The sequence below is a fragment of the Gracilinanus agilis genome, chromosome 3 (genome assembly GCF_016433145.1).
Source record: "Gracilinanus agilis isolate LMUSP501 chromosome 3, AgileGrace, whole genome shotgun sequence".
NCBI lineage: Eukaryota > Metazoa > Chordata > Mammalia > Didelphimorphia > Didelphidae > Gracilinanus > Gracilinanus agilis.
The window spans coordinates 455,880,945-455,901,889 of record NC_058132.1 but is presented as its reverse complement, the minus strand read 5'-3'; the positions used below and the strand labels follow the sequence as shown (position 1 = coordinate 455,901,889).

The 20,945-nt window shown below is 37.6% G+C and overlaps 1 protein-coding gene across 1 annotated transcript in view; it reads right to left on the bottom strand.

Annotated features, from left to right (window-relative positions):
• Positions 1–3,305, bottom strand: part of CLTRN (collectrin, amino acid transport regulator) — a 111,260-nt gene extending 107,955 nt beyond the window's left edge. Inside the window, exons 1-2 of the mRNA XM_044670354.1 lie at positions 3,201–3,305; positions 2,821–2,879 (exon numbers count right to left, since the gene is read on the bottom strand). Of these exons, the coding sequence (XP_044526289.1) occupies positions 2,821–2,879; positions 3,201–3,267 (126 nt within the window). The 5' untranslated portion in view covers positions 3,268–3,305. The remainder of the gene's footprint in view (positions 1–2,820; positions 2,880–3,200) is intronic.
• Positions 3,306–20,945: the final 17,640 nt, after the last annotated feature.

Below are 20,945 nucleotides of genomic sequence, written 5' to 3'. Positions count from 1 at the left end.
GACAAAAGAATGTAGCAGAGGACTCTGAGACTTCTTCCAACTCTGAAACTGAAAATGATTCTCGGAATCAATATAAATGAATTCTATGAACTTTTTTAATGAAATGAAAACAAAGGAAATGATCACAAACTATATAGGAAATTATGAAATAATTTTTTTAAAAATATTTTTTCACATAGCAATGAAATGAAATAGCATTTTACTTTTCTAATGTACAACTAAAAACTTTTGTGGTCAGTTTGAATTCCCTAAATCTCTGATCCCTTTTTCCAAATGTTGTTTGATCATTTCAGTTGTGTGCTACCCCATTTGCATTTCTTGAGCAAATATAATGGAGTGGTTTGCCATTTCCTTCTTAGGCTCATTTTTACAAATGAGGAAAGGAGGCAAACAGGGATAAGTGATTTGCCCAGTGTCACACAGTTAATTGTGAGACCAAATTTGAACTCATGAAGATGAGTCTTCCTGATTCCAAACCCAATACTCAATCTACTTTGCCATCTAGCTGCCATCTTCTCTTTCCTATATATCTTTCTTTTTATAAAATTTTCATTTAAAAAATCAGCCTTTCTGGTTAAGTTTTAATCTCTTAGAAAAGAACTGAGAAATTCATTAATTCCCAAAGAATAAAAATCCAACTACAGTGAGGAATATAGTTTACTTTTGCTATATTTTTTTTTTCTGGTTTTTAACCAGTATTCTCTCATATATTTTATCTGACTATATCACATTCCAAATGTCTCTCTTCTCATATTTCCCTCAAAGAGAGGTTTCTGCTCTTCTAACGATAACCTCTTCAATAATATTCCAGGCAGCATTGATTTCCACATCCTCTGACATCACTGAACTACAGTTATCTATTCCACATGCACAAGCCCTATCGTTCAATAGATTCATTCTGTGCAGCGCACTTTGCTAGGCAATGAGAGAAATGAAAAAATCATCTACCACAACTTGTTCACTCATTCCCCTTTGATGAGCATTCCCTTGATTTCCAATTCTTTGCCAACACAAAAAAAGCTGATATAAATATTTTTAAACATGTATTTTCCTGTTTCTTTTATCTCTTTGGGATACAAACGTAGTAAGGGTATTTCTGGGTCAAAGGCTATGCACAGTTTTATAACTCTTTGGGCAGTGTTCCAAATTGCTCTACAGAATGGTTAGATCAATTCACAATTCCACCAATAATGTAATGGTGCCCCAATTTTTTAATATCCCCTCCAATACATTTATCATTTTCAATTTTTATCATATTAATCAACCTGATAGGTGTGAGGTGGTACCTCAGAATTATTTTAATTTATATTTCTCTAATCAATATTGATTTAGAGCATTTTTCCATATGACTATAGATAGCTTTGATTTCTTCTTCTGAAATTTGCCTGTTCATATCCTTTGACTGTTACAAACTATTGACGTATCTTTGTTTATTCTCTCTATTCATCCTGCATAAATCCAACTTCACCAGTCTTGCTATTTCCTCCTTTTAAAATTCTAAAATTTGTCTCTTTATCTCTAATTAATAATGTTACTACTCACTTTAGACTAGGGGTTTCAATCTTTTTTGTGTATCAGAGTCCTTTTGACAATCTATTGAAATAAATGGATCCCAACCTAGAATAATGTTTTTCAATAATTGAAGGAGATTCTAAGTTTCAGTAAGAGGTTAGTGAAAAATAAAGATATGATTTTTCTCCCATCTAAGTTAATAGATCCCCTGGAATCTATTCATGGACCTCTTGGACCTTAAGTTCAGAATATCTCTTCTAGAGCTCTATCATCTTACTCCTGGAAAGCTAAACTGATCTCTTATCTAGCCAATCTATCCAGCATATGGATGCCACTAAACTCCTTAAAACATTTCTATGAAAAACATTCACAATTTGCACTGCCTTTCTGTTATATAACATATCAGACCCAAACTCCTCTAATCATGTTTTCAAGGTCCCACTTTATCCACCTCCAATTTGCACTACTATTCAACATCATCCTTTCTTATAAGTCAGATATTTCCATTGACCTCCCCATAAGGCATGTCTCAAAGTCTATTAAAGCTTGAAGTTTACATTATTGAAGTTTAAAACTACAATAAGACTTTAGAGATACTTTTTATATGGCAAACTACTATACATCTCTTTGCATTTGCTTGTGCTACTCCCCCTGTGTTTAATGCATCATAAAAACATAATAAATATTTGCAGAATGAATAAATCTCATAGCTGGGTATATACAAAGCTTGGTCAACACATTATTAGGAACATAAATGATGCACAATAAATACTTGTTGAACAAAGTTTTGGGTTTCATACAGTACTTTATAGGAAATTTTTCTAAAGGCGTTTCCTAGAAAATATTTTCACTAGCTAGATCTTATAAACATACATTCATGTATTCCAAAATGTATTATTTATGTCAAAGCATTTGTATTAAACCACTGTGTCAAGTAAATAACATAGATTATATAGATTCACAGATTTAGAGCTGGAAGGACCTTAGAAACCTGTCTTGTTTAACCCCTTCATTTTTATGGACAGGGAAACTGAGATCCAAAAAGATGACATAACTTGTTTAAAGTCATTTAAGAAGTAGCTTACAGCAACAGAATTTGAAGGAGATCTTTGGCTTCTACAGCCAGTCTTCTTTCCACTGTGTCAAACTATTTATTATATATTACTCTAATTTAAAATGGTTAGCTTGAGAAATAATTTGTTACAATTTGCAATGTCTATCAAAGATATCTCCATATAAGGATTATTACTGAAAATACTACTTTATGACATAACTAAAAGAAAGGATATAATAAAATGTTCAACTTACTGCTTTATCTCCCAGGGCAGTTTTGAGACTAACTCTCACTTTAAAAGCATTTTTTGCATCTGCCATAAAGAAAGAGAAATAACAGATCATAACAAAATTTGTAAACACTGAAAATCACAAGTATGCATCAAATTCACCTGAAACCAAAAGAGAGCATATCAACATTCCTGGAACTCAGCACTACACTATAGATTTTCACTGTAAGATTTCCTAGAATTACTTTAGGTGACTATTTTTAGATTTTTGTTTAGGATTCATAAAATAGACATAGGTTATACTATAACATATATGAAGATTTACTGAAATAGATCATCAAGCCAGCAAGTATGTTAATCATTGAGAGAGTTATTCTCTTATTTTTAAGATTAAGGGAAGCTTACCTGGTTGACAGAGCTGAGCATGAATAACAGTAACCAGGGACAAAATAGGTAACAAAGCTACTAACATCCTGTCAGAGTAGAAACCTTAAGGCAAAGGGGAAAAAAGCTACCACTGTAAGGCAGTCTTAAACTTTCTGTGACCCAGGATCAGCCCAACAAGTGAGTCACCAACTAAAAGGTTTAATAATTAACCCACATCACTACAGCTAATACAGTTATAGATGCAGACCATCCTCTGTCAGTTATTTACTAAAATCTGTTTGGAAAAAAGGAGATGAGTTTTTCTTCCCAAACTCTACTCTTAAAAAAAATATTTCTTATGCTGATCAAAATTCTACATCCTTAAGTTTTTCACTCATGATGGCAAAGAAATGAAATTAACTGGAAAGTATCCTTGGATTCAGCTCAATATTTGAAAGTTAAGGTAGTTAATTATTTATATTAATTTACCAAATTCCCTCTCACTTTTTCTTTGCTAAATACGTCCATGGATGTTCTCATCTCAGTCTTCATCTCCACAAATCACAAACTCATTCCAATCAAAGCTGTTTTCACTGGAGTCTGAGGTTTAATAATCATGTGATATCTAAGCTGATGATATAAAATAAAGTTCTTAATTATGGAGTCTCCAAACTCTACTTAGTTATCAACATATCCCCAGCCATGAAAATTAGAAGAAAAATTTGGATTTAAATTGAAAATTAGGAGAGCATATAATGGAGTAGTCTCAAAATACTAGGGTCAAATCTTGATGAATTTGTAAAGAGCATAGTTAAAAGCCAACTCCACAGTAGTACAACTAGTATTTGTAGGTTCTCCTCTCTCACCCCTTCCAACTTGGGAATTATATTTTGAACCACTAACCTTTGTGGATGATTCCATTTCAGTAAACATCTCTCATCTCCTTTCCTTTAGTCCTAAGGGATGACATAAAATCCACAGGAAAAGGTATGGTAGGGGCAGAAGCAACAACAGTTATTCCAGAAGTTTTTCTGTTCAAAAAATGCCATTTAATATAGAATATTCTTGACACAAGCTCTTAGATAAGATGGAGATTTGCCAAAAGGTTGATGTAACTCCCTAACCTGAAGAAAAAAAAGAATATTAGTAGAGATGAACTTTGTTTTTATATATAAATCGTGAAGGCTTAGACTGTAATCAACACAATTAGCAATGATAAAGGACATTGCTATTCTAGAAACCCAGGCCAAGCAAGAAACTGAACTTAGGCTGTTCTTTTACATACAGACACTGAAATCAGGCCAAATAGCTCATAAAAGAAAGGAGCTCAATTGTTCTTTCCTCCTCTGCAATCCTCTACCAGCCTTCCATGTGATTATAATTAAAAAGATTAGGATGTAGAGTTTTGATTAGCATAAGAGCACCTAGATTTCTAAGCAAGATTAGTAAGTAGAATGTATACAGCAGTCACCAAATAAATATTTTAAGTTAAGAATAAGGTTATTATGTAGTAATTAATTCAGTAAAGTAAACCCACCTTTCTCACAATAGGAAACTTAAGTTGATGGTGGAATATGAAAACTTTAAACGTATAACATATGCTTAAATTTAGAATTAAAAAAACTATAACAAATTGGTCAAAACAGAAAAATTACTTTATTTTTTAAACCCTTACCTTCTGTCTTAGAATCAAAATTGCATATTGGTTCCAAAGCAGAAGAGTGGTAAAGGCTAGGCAATGGGGGTTAAGTGACTTGTTCAGGGTTACACAGCTAGGAAGTGTAACCTTTTTTGAACCTAAGACCTCTTGCCTCCAGGCCTGGCTCTCAATCCACTGGGTCACCTAGCTGCCCCTAGAAAAATTACCTTAGAAGAAGCTACTTAAAATATGCTATCCTTGGGCAGCTGGGTAGCTCAGTGGATTGAGAGCCAGGCCTAGAGACGGGAGGTCCTAGGTTCAAATCCGGCCTCAGCTACTTCCAGCTGTGTGACCCTGGGCAAGTCACTTGACCCCCATTGCCTACCCTTATCACTCTTCTGCCTTGGAGTCAATGCACAGAAATTAAGGGTTTAAAATAAAAAAAAATATGCTATCCTTGGAGTTAGGAGTTTTGGTTTTACTTACATTTCATATGTTAGCAACCTCGTGATACTGGACATATCATTAAACCTCTATTAATTCAGTTTCCTCACTTCCAAAATGGAGATGATAATAACATCTACCTCACAGGGTTGTTGAGGTAACTATGTAAAGCGCTTTGCAAGTCCTGTAGTGTTAAATATGTAGATAAAATATCTAGATATGAGCTCCTGTTATTTTTAGAAACAAAGTTGTTGCTTATCCTTCATTTTCCAACAAGACCAATGACATTATGGGATGCTGTCTTGACTTGCTCATAAATTGGATTTAAGTGAGGCAGAGTTGCACAAAGTCTGCAGCCTCATACTTTCCAGAGTCATCAAAGTCCAGTGACAAGACAAAAGCCAGAACGGCTGTTGATGGGTAGCTGACCAAGCTCTAAGCTCTACCTCGCACCTGCTTCAGCCTCCTTTGTGGCTGTCAGAACAAGTTGTTTTCATTCTGCTGAAGGAAGTCTTCACATGCCTAGGGTAGGCATTCTCCTGACTCACTGATGGTTTGAGACTGTCAGTTATCCTCAATCTAGTTTTAGTGGGCTGTGGCTGTTGTGCATGTTTCAACTTCTAGAAGCAACAGATGAGAGTTGGGTGAAAGTTGGGTAGACATCAAAGGTGGATGAGCAGCCCTGAAAAGGACTTGGCAATCATTCACACCAGAGGTTCTGTCTTATATATCCCTAGAAAGAAAATAAGAGCCTAAGATATGAAATGCAGTAGACTGCAAAGAATTTTAAAAGTACTATTGTACAGAGAACAATGTAGAGGAAAATGGTGAGAGTGAGTTGGCTACAGCATAAAACCAAAGAGAAATCCTGAAGAAAAACAGGGATATAAGATACCATTAAGGAATACTATGAAATGAAGAAGAGATGAGCTAGTCATGTAGTAAGGGATAAATGAACACCCAGAGTGCTCTTCAGAGTCCCCACAAAATGCCAGAAGAAAGTGAGGAAGGTCTCCAGAATTAGGTAGACTTAAAGAAGGAGTCTTAGAGGATGAACAGGCATGGATGGGATTTGATCTACATTTTCTAAGGGAATTTCCAAACTGATGAGGTCGTAGACCCTTTTTAATATTTAAGAAATGAACCTGGTTCAAATCCTGGTTCTACCACTTGCTCCCTATATGACTTAATATCTCTAGGCCCCAGTTTCCTTATCTGTCAAATGAGGGAATTGAAGTAGATGACCTCCAAGGTTTCTTGCAGCTCAAAGGCTATGATCCTATGATCCATTTATTTGACACCACCTACCATCTTTCAAGTGTTACTTTATAACAATGCTCTTTTTAAGGGGGCAGCTGGGTGGCTCAGTGGCTTGAGTCAGGCCTAGAGACGGGAGGTCCTAGGTTCAAATCTGGCCTCAGACACTTCCCAGCTGTGTGACCCTGGGCAAGTCACTTGACCCCCATTGCCCACCCTTACCACTCTTCTGCCTTGGAGTCAATACACAGTATTGATTCCAAGACGGAAGGTAAGGGTTTAAAAAAAACCAATGCTCTTTTTAAATATCAAAGATTAAACTCCTTTGATTAGAGGGTTCAAGCAGAGTAATTTTTTTAAAATTTTAAACCCTTAACTTCTGTGTATTGACTTATAGGTGGAAGATCAACAGACAGGAGAACAATCCTCAGCTCAGGAAGAGAAAGATAAGTAAAGACAGAAACTTTGGAAGACTTATTTAGACCACTATGTGAAGGATGGATTAGAGGAGAAAATGGCAAGTAGGAGTTGAAATAGGAGGTTGTTATTACAATAGTGGAGGTAAGAGGTGCTAAGGACCTGAATCATGTTGATGGCCCTGTAAAAGGACAGAAGGTACAACACAGGCACTGTACTAAACACAACATGTAGGTAGAAGAAATATACAAAATTTGGTAACAGATTAAACATTATGGGTAACAAAGAGGGGAAAATCTAGAATGGCACCAAAGTTGTGTGAACAATCTTGTCAGTTATTCTGAATTTCTTCTGTCTGTCCCTTCTTGTGCTTTTTTCTATACACAACAATCCAGTCAACAAAAAAAATAGAGAAATACAGAGAAGAAATAGATTTGGAGAAAAATAACAAATTCTATTTTGGTTTTAGAGTTCAAGACGTCTATAGGGCATTCAGTGAGGGAAGAATGGCTGATTCTAAAGAAAGAGATTAAATGTATTTATTTTTGTTATTCAGGCATTTTTCAGTCACATCTAACTCTTTGTGACCTTCTTTGGGATTTCCTTGGCAAAGATAATGGAGTTGTTTGCCATTTCCTGATCCAACTCATTTTACAAAAAAATGAACAGAGATAAACAGGGGTAAGTGATTTGCCTAGGGTCTCACAGCTAATAAGTATCTGAAACTAGATTTAAACTTAGATTTTCTTGATTCTAAGTCCTGAGCTCTATTCACTGCACCATCTACTTGCCCCAAAATGTTTATATGTATATATTTAAACACACATGTATATATACATATATATACTATGTATATGCACATATGTATTTAAATACGTACATGTAATCTACAAAGAAGTAATAACTGAATTCATGGGCTCTAATGTTATTACCAAGAGAAAAATTGTATAAAGAGAACTCAGGGCAAAGCCTTGAGGGAAACTCCTACATAGAAGGTTAGACATGAATGATGATGTCTCCAGCAAAGGAGATATGATTTAGAAAAATAAGAGGAAAACCAGAAATAGTTTAGGGAAAGATCTTGAGAGAGAAGACAATCTTCAGGAGGAAGGGCAGGTGAAAATTTTGAAATGTTATTGAGAGGTAAGTTATTAAAATTGAAAAAAGTTAGTAATCAAGATCCTTGATAACTTGAAAGAAAGTCATTTCAATGGACTTTATAGGTTAGAAACCATGTTAAAAGGCATTGAGAAATATTCAACTTTGCAAGCTGCCCTATTGGATGGCAATGAAATGGAAACAAGGAATATAAGAGACTTTTTCTAGCTATTTGGCTGTGAAAGAGAAAGGAGAAATAGCATAACTTCTTATTAGCTATGAGAGGAGAAATATAAATTCTTATTTTAATGGGTCATTATTACTAACGTGTGTGTGTCAGAGACAGGAGAGAGGGGTGTGTGAATATACAGAGAGAGAGAAACAGAGTGGCAGAGATCTGTCAAATGAACCCTTCAAAAAGCCTGGGGAAGTTACAGACTTCGAATGACCCAATTTGCATGATGTAAAAGGCAGGTTGCAAAAAAGAATGAGTTGTTTGCACCCTTTCTAGACTTTGAGTGGCTATAATTGCACCTTGAAAATGGCACGAGATTTTAAGTGACCTATTTGTATATGAAAGTGTCAGAAAACGTGGCTCAGTATAAACAGAGACAATAGCATTGCTTCAGATCTGGATGACATGGGCTAGTGCAGTGATTCCCAAAGTGGTCACTACCGCCCCCTGGTGGGTGCTCCAGCAATCCAGGGGTGCGGTGATGGCCACAAGTGCATTTATCTTTCCTATTAATTGCTATTAAATTAAAAAAATTAATTTCCAGAGGGCTAAGTAATATTTTTTTCTGGAAAGGGGGCGCTAGCCAAAAAAGTTTGAGAACTACTGGGCTAGAGATTAAAAAAGAAAGACCTCATGTTGGCTATGAAGGAAGGATTCAGCTTTTCTGTTTGCTCTTTATCTTTTCCTTGTACTTCTGGAAAAATGCTGCAATGGGGAAAGGGATTCCTTTCCCTTCCTCTCCTCCCTCTGGCAGTGGCATTTCCCAGCAAAAACACATGGCACTGTGTTTTGGAAAGGGTCCAGCAATAGAGTCAAATTCAATTGGAAAGAGGGGGTGAGGCCAGCACTTAAAGCTAAGCTCTTTTTGAGGAAATAGCAAGTCCCAGTTCCAAGACTTTTGATGGTCTTTTGATGGTCTAGGGCAGTGATGGGCAAACTTTTTAATGAGGGGGCCAAAGGAAAGGAAATATTCATCTGTCAGTCTGTTTCTAAGGCAACTCTTTCGAAGTTTCATTGTATTGTATCCTACTCATTGTATTCGTCAGATTAGGAACAATGTCCCATCCCCTGCCCCGCCATAGGACATTTCAGGGGGCTGTATTTGGCCCACAGGCCCATAGTTTGCCCATCACTGGTCTAGGGATATGGATTGTGGTTTTTCTTTTCTTTTTTTTAATCCTTATCTTCTCTCTTAGTGTCAGCTCTAAGACAGAAGAGTAGCAAAAACTGGGCAACTAGAGTTTAGTGACTTGCCCAGGGTCACACAGCTAGGAAGTGTTTGAGGCCAAATTTGAACCCAGGTCCTCCTGAATGGAGACCTGGTGTTTTATCCACTGTATTACCTAGTTGCCTTTAATTGTGACTTTTCCTTAAGAGCACCCTACTTTAGGGTTTCAGCTGGCTCCAAAGCTGGTAATGGTGAAGACTGCGATTAAGCACCAAAGCCTGGGAGGCTGAGGACCATGATCCAGGAGGAGAAATACAAAGATATCACAAGAAAAAAAATGAAAGGACCCTACATTGCTCATAGTGTAAATTTCTTTGGCCATATCTATCCTCTGTGTGCAGGTTTCTCTATTTTTTTTATTTTTTTAAACATTTATTAATATTTAGTTTTTAGAAAAGTTAACATGGTTACATAATTCATGCTCTTACTTTCCCCTTCACCCCCCCTCAGCTTTCTCCCCACCATGGCTGATGTGTATTTCCACTGGTTTTAACGTGTAGGTTTCTCTATTTTTAAAGTCTGTATCTGCTCCCCACTACCATTCTGGGTATAGATGTGGCCCCAGATTTCTGAGGGAGGCACTTTGCAGCTACTTTGCTTACTATGACATATCAGTAAATGCTTTTGTCTTGAGTTGTGTGCACTGACTGACTTTTAAATGTAAGCATTTCAGCGTGGGCTTAGGAGTTATGGTTTTAGGAATATGGACCCACAGGGTACCTTGAACCTGGGGCAGTCATCATTGAGGCTCACAGCCTAAAGGTCATGTAGGCCAGAGGAGCAATACTCTATCTAACTAGCTACCAGTTGGGCAAATTATGGCAAGTCTAGGATGATTGGAGGGAGAAGCAAGGACTAACCCTCTTTTCCCCCTCTACTGGCCTCTTCCCAAGGAGTCTTTCTTCCAGTTGATTGTTTATGAAGCCTAGCCTCAGACTGGGGATGGTAGAGGGCCTGGAAAGAGGAAGACAGTGAGTGGGTGTTTACCTGCTGATACTTGTCCTCATGGTCTGGCTCCCACTCCCACTCTGGATGGAGAGGGTGGGTAGCAGAAAGAAGTTTATGGTTGATGATCACCTGCATCTTTCTCCTCTCCTTACTAAGGAGTCCTGGACACAAGAGGAAAGATCTTGTGTCCTCAGACACTGAGAGGGGCTGGGAGTTCCTGGTCTTCCCTTTCAAGTTGATAGGATGTCCCTTCCTGCGGTGAGCTGTATCTCTGAGTTCAAATCCTCCAATCCAGGGCACTAACAAGCCTCCTAACAGGTCTTAGTTTATTATGAGATAGGAGCAAATAGTAGCACCAAAAATCCACATTTTGCCTCCAACCTGTACCCCAGATTGTTCTAGCAGAGAAATTTAAGGATTTGAGGGAGGCTATACCTCATTTTCATTCTAGCTTTAATTTGGGAGATACACACTCAGGGCTTTGGAGCCATGAAGATCTCAGACAATTTGGTTGTTTTCTAAGGTTAGTTCTGCCTGGAGCCAAATTCTGCTATAGATATAGTTATAGCCTTGGAACCAAAAATAGCTACCTTATGAAGAATTCCCCTCTACATTTAATGATATTATAGAAAGATTTCTATATAAAAAAGATGAAAAATGTATCTACATTAGAATATTGTTAATAGTAGATATCCAGGCTTGAAACAAGGAAGATTACAAGTTCAAATCCTCCCTCAGACACTGACAGTATCCTGAGTAGGGACAGCTAGGTGGCAAGGTGGATGGACTGCTAGGTCTAGAGTTAGGAAGATTCAACTTCTTGGGTTAAAATCTGACCTCAGATACTTACTAGCTGTGTGTCTCTGGGCAAGTCGACTACCTAACCCAGTTTGCTTCAGTTTCTTCATCTGCAAAATGAGTTGGAGAAGGATATGGCAAACTACTCCAATATCTTTGCCAAGAAAACCTCAAAGAGGGTCATGAAAACTGAACAATAACCCTGAGCAACTCACATAAGCTCTCTAAGACTAAGTTGCAAAGAAAACACAGGCCTGAATTTGTAGAGGAAATTTCCTCATCCAGAGAGTTCCCTTTACCAATGAAATCATAAATCCATCCCTATCCTCTATTAATATTTTTATTACAACCATGTTTCTTTGAATGCTTTTCCTTTGGGGTTCTATTTCTAACAGAGATAATACTTTAAAAAATAACATTCTACATTTCAAATCACCTCAACATCATACTCATTTATTTTCTCCTTCTTTGTTGTATTCCCTTAATAAGAAACGGCCCTTTCCCTTACACATTTCAGCCTTTTTACTATATTCTTAATCCCATCTCTTCCCATCTCCTCTGGGAGCTTGTCTCTTCTAGAATTACCTCCTTTTTTCTCCTCAATTTTCAACCTCTCCTTATCCAATGGCTCTTTCCCTTCTGTTTTCAAGCATGCCCAGATCTGCCCTCATCCTTAAAATCCCTTACTTGATCCTGCCATACCTTCAGGCTCTTGTCTTTTATATCTCCTCCTTTTCAGAGTTTCATAAAAAGTCATTTGCATTAGCTGCATCCATTCTGCCTCTACCACATGTAGAAATAGTCACACCATTAATTTCAATATTTGTTACAAATATAGCTTTTTGCTACATATCATTCTATGTCTTTTATGAGCTCATTCCTCTTATACTTCTTTTTTCAGCTCATGATATCCAATCCCTTTACACCAAATACTTTATCAGCCTATTACCTCAATTCTGATTTCACTTTGACTCCTTTCCCAATCTTGACTTTATAGTTAACCACTTTAGTTCCACCATCTTCTGCTATTCTGATTCAACTTCCTTAATCCCTACTCTTATCTTTGCTCATCCCTGGCCAAATCCAAGTTCTAAATTACTCCTACTATCTGTCTCTTGCAGTCTGTCTCGCGCTTGAGAACAGAACTAGTGGAAGTCATAACTGAGTTGAATGGATACACTAAAAATTTATATTATCTCAATTAGGTTCTCACTGAAGCAAGGCAATCCATCTCCTTCTCCTTAATTGATTCCTAACTTACTCTTCACAGAAGCTATTCCAAACCATCTCTTCTCAAGCCTCCCACACATAAAACTTCCCACCTACCCTCTCCACTAAGGACATTGTCCCTTGAGAAAACTGAGATCTCAGTATCTTCTCCCTTTTCATCTCAAAAGCTTTGGACATAATCTACCTCATAATCCTTAACTCATTCCTTACCTGGATTTATCCCAAGACTCTGTACTGAACTGTCTTCACTTTATTCCCTCTCTTTGACCTTACCAGGTCCTATGGGTTTAATTTTCACCTCTAGCAGGTATCTCAGCCACCATCTCTCTAACTGAACTGTAGCCCCACATTGTCAGCTTCATATTGGCCATTCCCAACTGAATATCTGATAGGCATCTCAAAATCAACAGGTCCAAACCAGAACTCATTATTCCCCTCCTCCCCCAAACACATGTACCAACTCTCCTTAGCATCATCTTCTACAGGAAGCCTTTCCTGATTTTCCTAAGAATTAGTACCCTCTCTCATAGACTGCCTTATATTAAACTACTTTGGGGCAGCTGGGTGGCTCAGTGGATTGAGAGCCAGGCCTAGAGACTGGAGGTCCTAGGTTCAAGTCCGGTCTCGGACACTTCCAGCTGTGTGACCCTGGGCAAGTCACTTGACCCCTATTGCCCACCCTTACCACTCCTGGGCCAAGGACGGTCCCTAGCCTGGATGAAAAAGGAGGAGGGTTGGGCGTGGGGCTAGCAACCCCACCCTGTAAAAACTACATCTGCTAAAGAAACTAAAACCTAAAGTAGGGACAGCTGGACTAGCTCAGTGGATTGAGAGCCTGGCCTAGAGACGAAAGGTCCTAGGTTCAAGTCTGGGCTCAGACACTTCCCAGCTGGGTGACCCTGAGCGACTGTGTGACCCATTGCCTACTGGTTGTGGCCCTATGCTCCTAGAATGGAGTCCCAGGATTAAAAAAAAAAAAAAAAACCTTTGTGTTAACTTATATTTATTCTCTTTACAATTATTCTATATATCCTTATGTGAACTTATTATAAATAACAAGGTAAGCTTTAGTAGGATGTAAGCTTTTCAAAGGCAGGAATTTTTCTATTTTTTGATTATGTATGCCCAGCTTGGAATAAAATTTTAACATACTTGTTAAGAGGTCATCAATCATCCTGGTTATGTTCTAGTGGGCAAAGCCCTTTTATACCTACTAGGGCTATGTGACCTGTGAATACATGATCTGCTTACTGCTTCTGTCTCTACTTGCCCGCATTAGGCAAAGTAGATTGAACATAGTTATGACCTTCTGAACTTTTAATGGTCAGCAGAACTAGCCACTAAAAATTTAGTTTCTGAAGTTCATAAAAAGGTTTAGTGGAAGTCAGATGGTAAGAATCCAAATACAGAGATGTACATTTGACCTAATCAAGTGGTATCTGAGATGTAGACCAATTCAATGCTATGCCACACTTGGAAGAGAATGGAGTGAAAATTCTGTAAAAATTGCTTTAAGTTTGATCACCACTCCCTAGGTACTAAAGTAGCATAGAAGATTGTCCCCAAGGGCAGGTGGTAGTGATAGGAGGATGTTCATCTATCTTGCTAGATCTTCATAGTAAATATTTCTTGGGGAGTGTGGGGGGAGAAGTGATTGATTTTTACTGGGATCCTTCCTTATACTCCAATTTCAGTGACTGGATCCTAGAGGATGGAACTTAGAGCTATTTGAGTATTCAATTTCTTGTAATGCAGGATAATAGGTTTATAGATAAAGGCCAGAAGTGAGCTCAAAGACCATCTATTCTAACTCTTTAATTTTTCAGATAAGGAAACTAAGGTTCAGGGAAGTTAAGGGACTTGCCCAAGGTTATAGAAGTAGCGAGCATGACTGGCAGGATTTAAACCTGGCCCTCTGAATTCAGACCAGTGAGTGTTCTTTCTACTGTACCTTTGGAAGCATAGGAAGTATTAGATAATGATAGTAATGATGATAAAGACAGTCATTTCAGTGAGCCTTTGTAAGCGCTAGTGGTAATAAAAATCAGCATCATTATAAAATCATAGGATTCAGACTAGAAGAGACCTCAGAGGTCATTTGGTTCATCTTTTCATAGTCCAAAGAATTGCCTAAGGGAAAATATGCTCTTAATGATCTTATTTTAGATGACTACAATAATGATATATGATTATTTGAATGAGTAATAAAAATCTGGGCCCTGAAGCAAAGAAAAGCTTATTGATCTTCCCATTTCTATTTGTCTACTCTACACAGAGAAAAAAAAGCGTTTTTTCTCTGCACACATCTATTGATTTGCTTAGGTAAACAAAATCTGAGTTAATAAGAGCAAGATAACACATAAATTTTTCTTTTGACTCATACAATATGTCCTTTAACATTAATAGGCATAATAAAAGTCCTATGAAGACCTATGTGACATTTTTCTGCAATTAAGCGATTGAATCAGCAAAGCATAGCAGACAATGTGCCGTCTTTGAATTCAGCAAGATCAGGGCTAAAAGTCTTGTCTCTCATTTGCCCTAACTGTGTGATCACAGGCAAAGCCATTTAATGTCTCAATTCTCCAGACAATTCTCTAATCTATAAATGACAGAATTTATTACTGTCCTGTTGTAAAGTATTCCATACTGATAAAATCACAGATTTCATTTAAAACAAATAAAACTCAAGGGCTAAATCACTAGATGAAGATTTTTATCTTTACCCAAAACACATATACAGGACAAAATTAGATCATATACATTTACAACAGGACTTTCAAAATTGTGCTGGCATTTCAAAGTTTAATCTATAATCTGAAATTTTATTTTGTTTGGAAAGGAATGTTTTGGGGTTTTAGCACACCCTAAATAGGTAACATAAAAAAACTTATTTGAATATAGAAAAGGCCTACATCAGATATGGCTCTTATGTTGTTGGAAACTATTATCTCAAGAAAATATAGTTCTTATTTAAGGGCTACAAGTGTAACTAGAATTCTAGTTATGCATGTAAACCCATAAATTTAGTACTATAGAACTGAATTTTAAGGTTGTTTTGGACCAATCTCTTCTAGTCTCTCTTCTCTAATCCATCCTCCACACAGCTATTAAACTTCTTAAAGCTCAAGAACTATTACTGACTCCTTAATTGTTTCTTGGGTCAAATCCTAAATTTTCCAGTTACTTCTTCATAATCTGACTCTTGCCAACCTTTCCAGGCTTATTTCATAGCATTCTTCCTCATGTGCTTTTTACAGAAGCTAAATTGGCCTAATGATCACTTCCTGAATCCAGCAATTTGTGTCTTCCTTGATGTCTTTGCACAGCCTGACTCCCCAGCCTCAGCACCTCCACCTCTCAGAATTCCTGGCATTATTCAAGGATCAGCATATGTGTCACCTCCTATGGGAAGGTTTTCCTGATGTCCATGGTTATTATTGTTCTTTTTGTCCTCAAGTAGTCTTGGGTACGCTCAGCTAGGTTATAGCCTCTCAGTAGTATTTAAGCTTCATGAGAGCAAGAATTATTTCTTCCTTTTGCCTTTGTATCCTGGCCCCTAGCCTAGCACAATGTCTTAGACATATTAAGCATTTAATGACTGTTAGATTGGATTGACCAGGTCATCTTTACTCTAATTGGAGGCATTATGAAAAGTGTGTAGTTCTCTTCTCTCTAACATTTATATGAGTAACATTTCAAATTTTTACTTTGATTTTGTTTCATCTAGTTGAAGGAACAGACCTTACTTTTATAGATTTTTATATTTATTTTACTTTTAAATAGCATTCTTCTTGAGTGGGAATTCTAATGTTTTTGAGATAGCATATATTGAAGCTCCTTGAGGTTAAACGCTCTTTCTTAGGTCTTTTGCCAGGGGTATCTCTTACCCTGGCCATGGTAGGAGTCTCTTTCCATCATTGCAAAGCAAGATTCCCTTCTCTGACCTTAAAGTGCACTGGGTCCTTTATAAGAAGAAAGAGAAGACAGTTGAGAGAGAGAGAGAGAGAGAGAGGTTCCAGTACCATAGCTCATAGCTGTAACTAACCAGCCCTAATAGAATTTGCCTCAGTATCAATATGTGCAAACTACCATTGCCCATTTCTTACCTCAGAGTCCTTCACTTGTACTCATAGACAAGTAAAATGGCCACCTCCAGAGACTTGGTGCTCTCCATCATCACCCCCAAATTCCAATAGGAATCAAGGCTGGATTCTCTGGGGGATGAGCCACCCCTCTCCAAATCTGACTCTCTGCTCTATTTCTCCTTGTTCTATTTGGACTGGAAGTGCCCTGTATTATTGTTTTATTTTGGAATCAGTCCTGATTTTTTTCCTGACTCTGTTTGGAGTTTTCTTGACAAAGGTACTTGGAGTGGTTTGCCATTTCCTTCTACAGCTCATTTTACAGATGAGGGACCCAAGGCAAACACAGTTAAGTGACTTGCCCAGGTTCATATACCTAGTAAGTATCTGAGGCCAGATTTGAACTTAGAAAGATGAGTCTTCCTGATTGCAGGCCTGGCACTCTGTCCACTTCACCATCTAGCTGTACTGTACCTCACTTTTATCCCCTACCTAAGTAAAAAACAAAACAAAACAAACAAAAAAAAACCATTTTCTTATGCCTCTGCCTCCAATTCCAGATTTAGTGGAATTTAGAAGAATAGGAGGAAAGAAGAGTCTAGCACCGCCCAAGCAGATGGTAGGAAAGAAAAAACCTTTCTCATCCCATAATACTCTGATCTCTCACTAGCTAAAAGCATTAGCACCCCCACTGTTTATTTACATCCTAAAGATCTAACACACCCTTAAACAAAGCAGGTACTCAATAAATTGTTGTTGCTCTTGATGGTGATGATAAACTAGATGAGTGTCTATTTCCTTGGGAATAATGAGTCTGCTAACCTTAGATATCTGGAACTCTGAAAGATAAGAGTAATTGATTATAAGACTTTGTTAGACTTGAGCTAGTTTCCCTTGAATCATGTTTTCACTAGTAAGCTTACAGAATAATTAATGATTTACTTAAGGCTAAATACAAGGCATTTTAAAATCTATCTTGGTTTATCAGCTATTTTAAATAAAATGGACCATTCCTTCCTTTAATCTTCATTACTTTGATATGAATAGTTTGCTAATTATTTCTTTAGCACAGAAGTTCTCCCAAGGTCCTTGAAATTGATTGTTTTTTTTTTTTTTTGTCTTGGGTGTTTGTTTTGCTTTTTTTGTAATGTTTTGAGACCTATATTTTAATAATTGGTTTCCTTTGTCATCCTCTGTATTTTATTTTAGGTATTTTAAAACATAATTCTTAGAAAGAATCCATGGGCTTTGCCAGAATGACAAAAGGATCCAGACACGCAAAAAAGGTTAAGAACCTCCACTTTAGTAATATTTTTATTGCAAGGTATTTTCAATATTAAATATTGAAATAATAAAATAAAAAATATAAAGCTTGAGAGCCACATTCATTTGGTGAAATTTCTTTCTTTGTACTATCTTCATTGATATTGGGCTCACAAGTGAAAAATAGCTTTCATACAATAAGTCCAAATATATAAGAAATTATAGGGGGTAGCTGGGTAGCTCAGTGGATTGAGAGTCTGGCCTAGAGAAGGGAGGTCCTAGGTTCAAATCTGACCTCAGACACTTCCCAGCTGTGTGACTCTGGGCAAGTCACTTGACCCCCATTGCCCACCTTTACCACTCTTCCACCTAGGAGCCAATACACAGAAGTTAAGGGTTAAAAAAAAAGAAAAGAAAAGAAAAAAAGAAATTATACAGTGTTGTCTCCAAAAAAGAAGCAAAAAGGATAGGCCCCACGGGTAGAAACAATCTATAATTCAGTGTTTTTCTTCATTTCCCCCCATAGTTCTCCTGTTTTTCTCTGCCATTCCTATCCTCTTTCCATACATAAACAAGAGCAAGAGAGACATTCTTTTCTCCTTTGAACCTAAGATAAAGGGACAGTGGTGCATACATGTGGCCTTGGTTCCTTATCTTCACCTGAATGACTGAGGCCCTTTTAGCATCAGGAGGGTCCCAGTTGCAAAAATTCTCTGATCCTCTTTTGGTGGAGTATCACTGTGGGAGTCACCCCATTTTCTTCCTTTAAATTATATGCAGTATCACATCACAAGTGCCAAAACTACATTTTCCTTAGTATTTTTTCTCCAGAATCATAATACTAACATAAATTCAACCCCATTTTCTTCCCTTATTCCAACTTTTTTGTTGTTGTTCAGTAATCCTATGGAGCCAGGTCTGTTTCCTGGCTGGACTGTATTACTGAGCACTAGAGTTCTTAAGGAACTTAATCTGCTCAAGTACCTTGAAGGTCCTTTTCACTCAAGTGGGTTGAGTGTCCTTTTTATGACCAAACATAGAACAGAGACTTTTACTTTCTTAATCCCACCATTTACTGCTCATTTCCATTAATGTTCTCCAAAGAAATTTCTGTCCCTCACACCTGGAATTCTCTTCCTTCTCATCTTTCTTTCTTGGCTTCCTTTAAGTCCAGCTAAAATCTCAACTTCTAGAAGTCTTTCCCAATTCCCTTAATGATAGTGTCTTCCCCCTGTGATTATCACCAATTTATTCGCTATTTTATTATCACCATATTATCACCAATTCTTCTGAACATTTTGTTTCTGCAAAGTTGCTTTCATGATGACTCCCCTCACTAGACAGTGCATTCCTTGGGAACAAGGATTGGGTTTTGCCCTTCTCTGTATCCACAGTCCTTAGTATAGTGTCTGGCACACAGCAGGTATGTAATAATTGTTTGTTACTATACCATCAATTTGAAAGCTCTTCTCTCTATCAATATTTCCCTCTTCCCCATGAGGCAATATTTGGTTTATTATCCTTGCTTTATTCCAATCTGTAAATCTTTTTGTAACTTCTCCATTTTCTATTTCAGTGCAACTGGGTTTTTCCTTCCATTTTTTGCTCTTATTGTTAGTAAATCTGCTGAATTATTGCCAAGTCTGGCTAAGTTGGAGGGTAGCAATGGAATGCTATCAGTCTACCATGCATTTTTGCTCAAGATAAAAATATAATTTATTCCTTTAGTACTAACACTGAAATAAGATTTCCACACCAAGGCAGATCCAAGTCATAGGACATTGACATTGAAATATCTCCTACAGTTCCAGCATTATAGAACGGCTTCTAGTGCTGTAGCCCCCTCTGATTCACCAATCACACAGTTCTCTAAACTAATCTAATAGTCATAAACAACCTGTTCAATTGTTGAACCCACATAAATCTCTGAGATAGCCAGGACTACCTTAATTAATTCATTTTATTGGCCTCCCTGAGAAAGGGTTGATTTCATATTGACTTTGTGACTAATGTTATAAAGAAGGTATCTTGAGCTACTATTCTAGTTATTATAGGGTATATTAATCAGGGAAGCTGTGCTTTGGATTCCCTTTATAGGTGTTGCAGGGACACCGGAGTCCTGTCACTCAGCTGGATGTAATAATAAATGCCCTTCTCGATAACAGCACCCAGGCAGGATACCTAAAGGTCAGGTGGATGGGTAACCCTTTCAGGTCCCACCTGGGGTTGGATTGATTATTAATATTGGGCTCTATTAGCCTTGGATAATGTTTTCATCTGACTGTGTTGCTCCCTCTCCAAGGGTTGTGATGTAATAATCACTCAGGAAGGTACTTAATAAACTTTATCTATAGATGTTAATAAGGGAAAGGAATAATCAGGAACGGATTGGGGATAGGACACCCTGTCACTAATGGCTATGATCACTAATCCCTCAGGACTGTAGGTTGTTTTAGTAATGCTGGAGCTCTTGTTCTTCACCTCCTCTGGCTCAGCTTGGCCACAGCCAGACCAGAGAAAACAATCTGCTTGGTTGATACAGATATCGATGATCCCTCTCAGCTTCTTATTGCCAGTTGTTATGTCAGTCCTACAGCCATCAGGAAATACCTCCCTTACCTCCCTCTGCTTCTTCTCCTTCCCTCTTCCTGGTTCCCACCCGGGCCCAGATACCTAAATATCTAATGATGATTCAGATGTCTAAATATCTAGGGGAAATTCAGAAAGAATCAGAGGACCCACGGTCAGATCCACAGGTCAATGCTCCAAGATTAGATCAATGTCCAAGGCCAAGGGTTCCAGGCCAAGGGGTCAAAGGCAAAGAGTCCAAGGCCAAGGGTCCCTGTCAGATGGCTGTCAGGGTATTTATATCCTCTGGCCAACTACCTTTCCTCTTGTCCTCACGGCCTCTGGGAACATTCCGATGTCTCCAACTATCTTCACCTGTCAATCAAGGTGAGACTCACAACTCCCAGTGTTTGAATATGACACTAAGAATCAAGGAAAGTTTACAAAGCATGTACTAGAAATAGAATGAAAACAAAATAGAAGCTCATTATGATAATGGTGTCTGAGGGAATATACTACCTTTTACATAGCTAGTACTTAATGTCTGAAACTGGATTTGGACTTAGATCTTTCT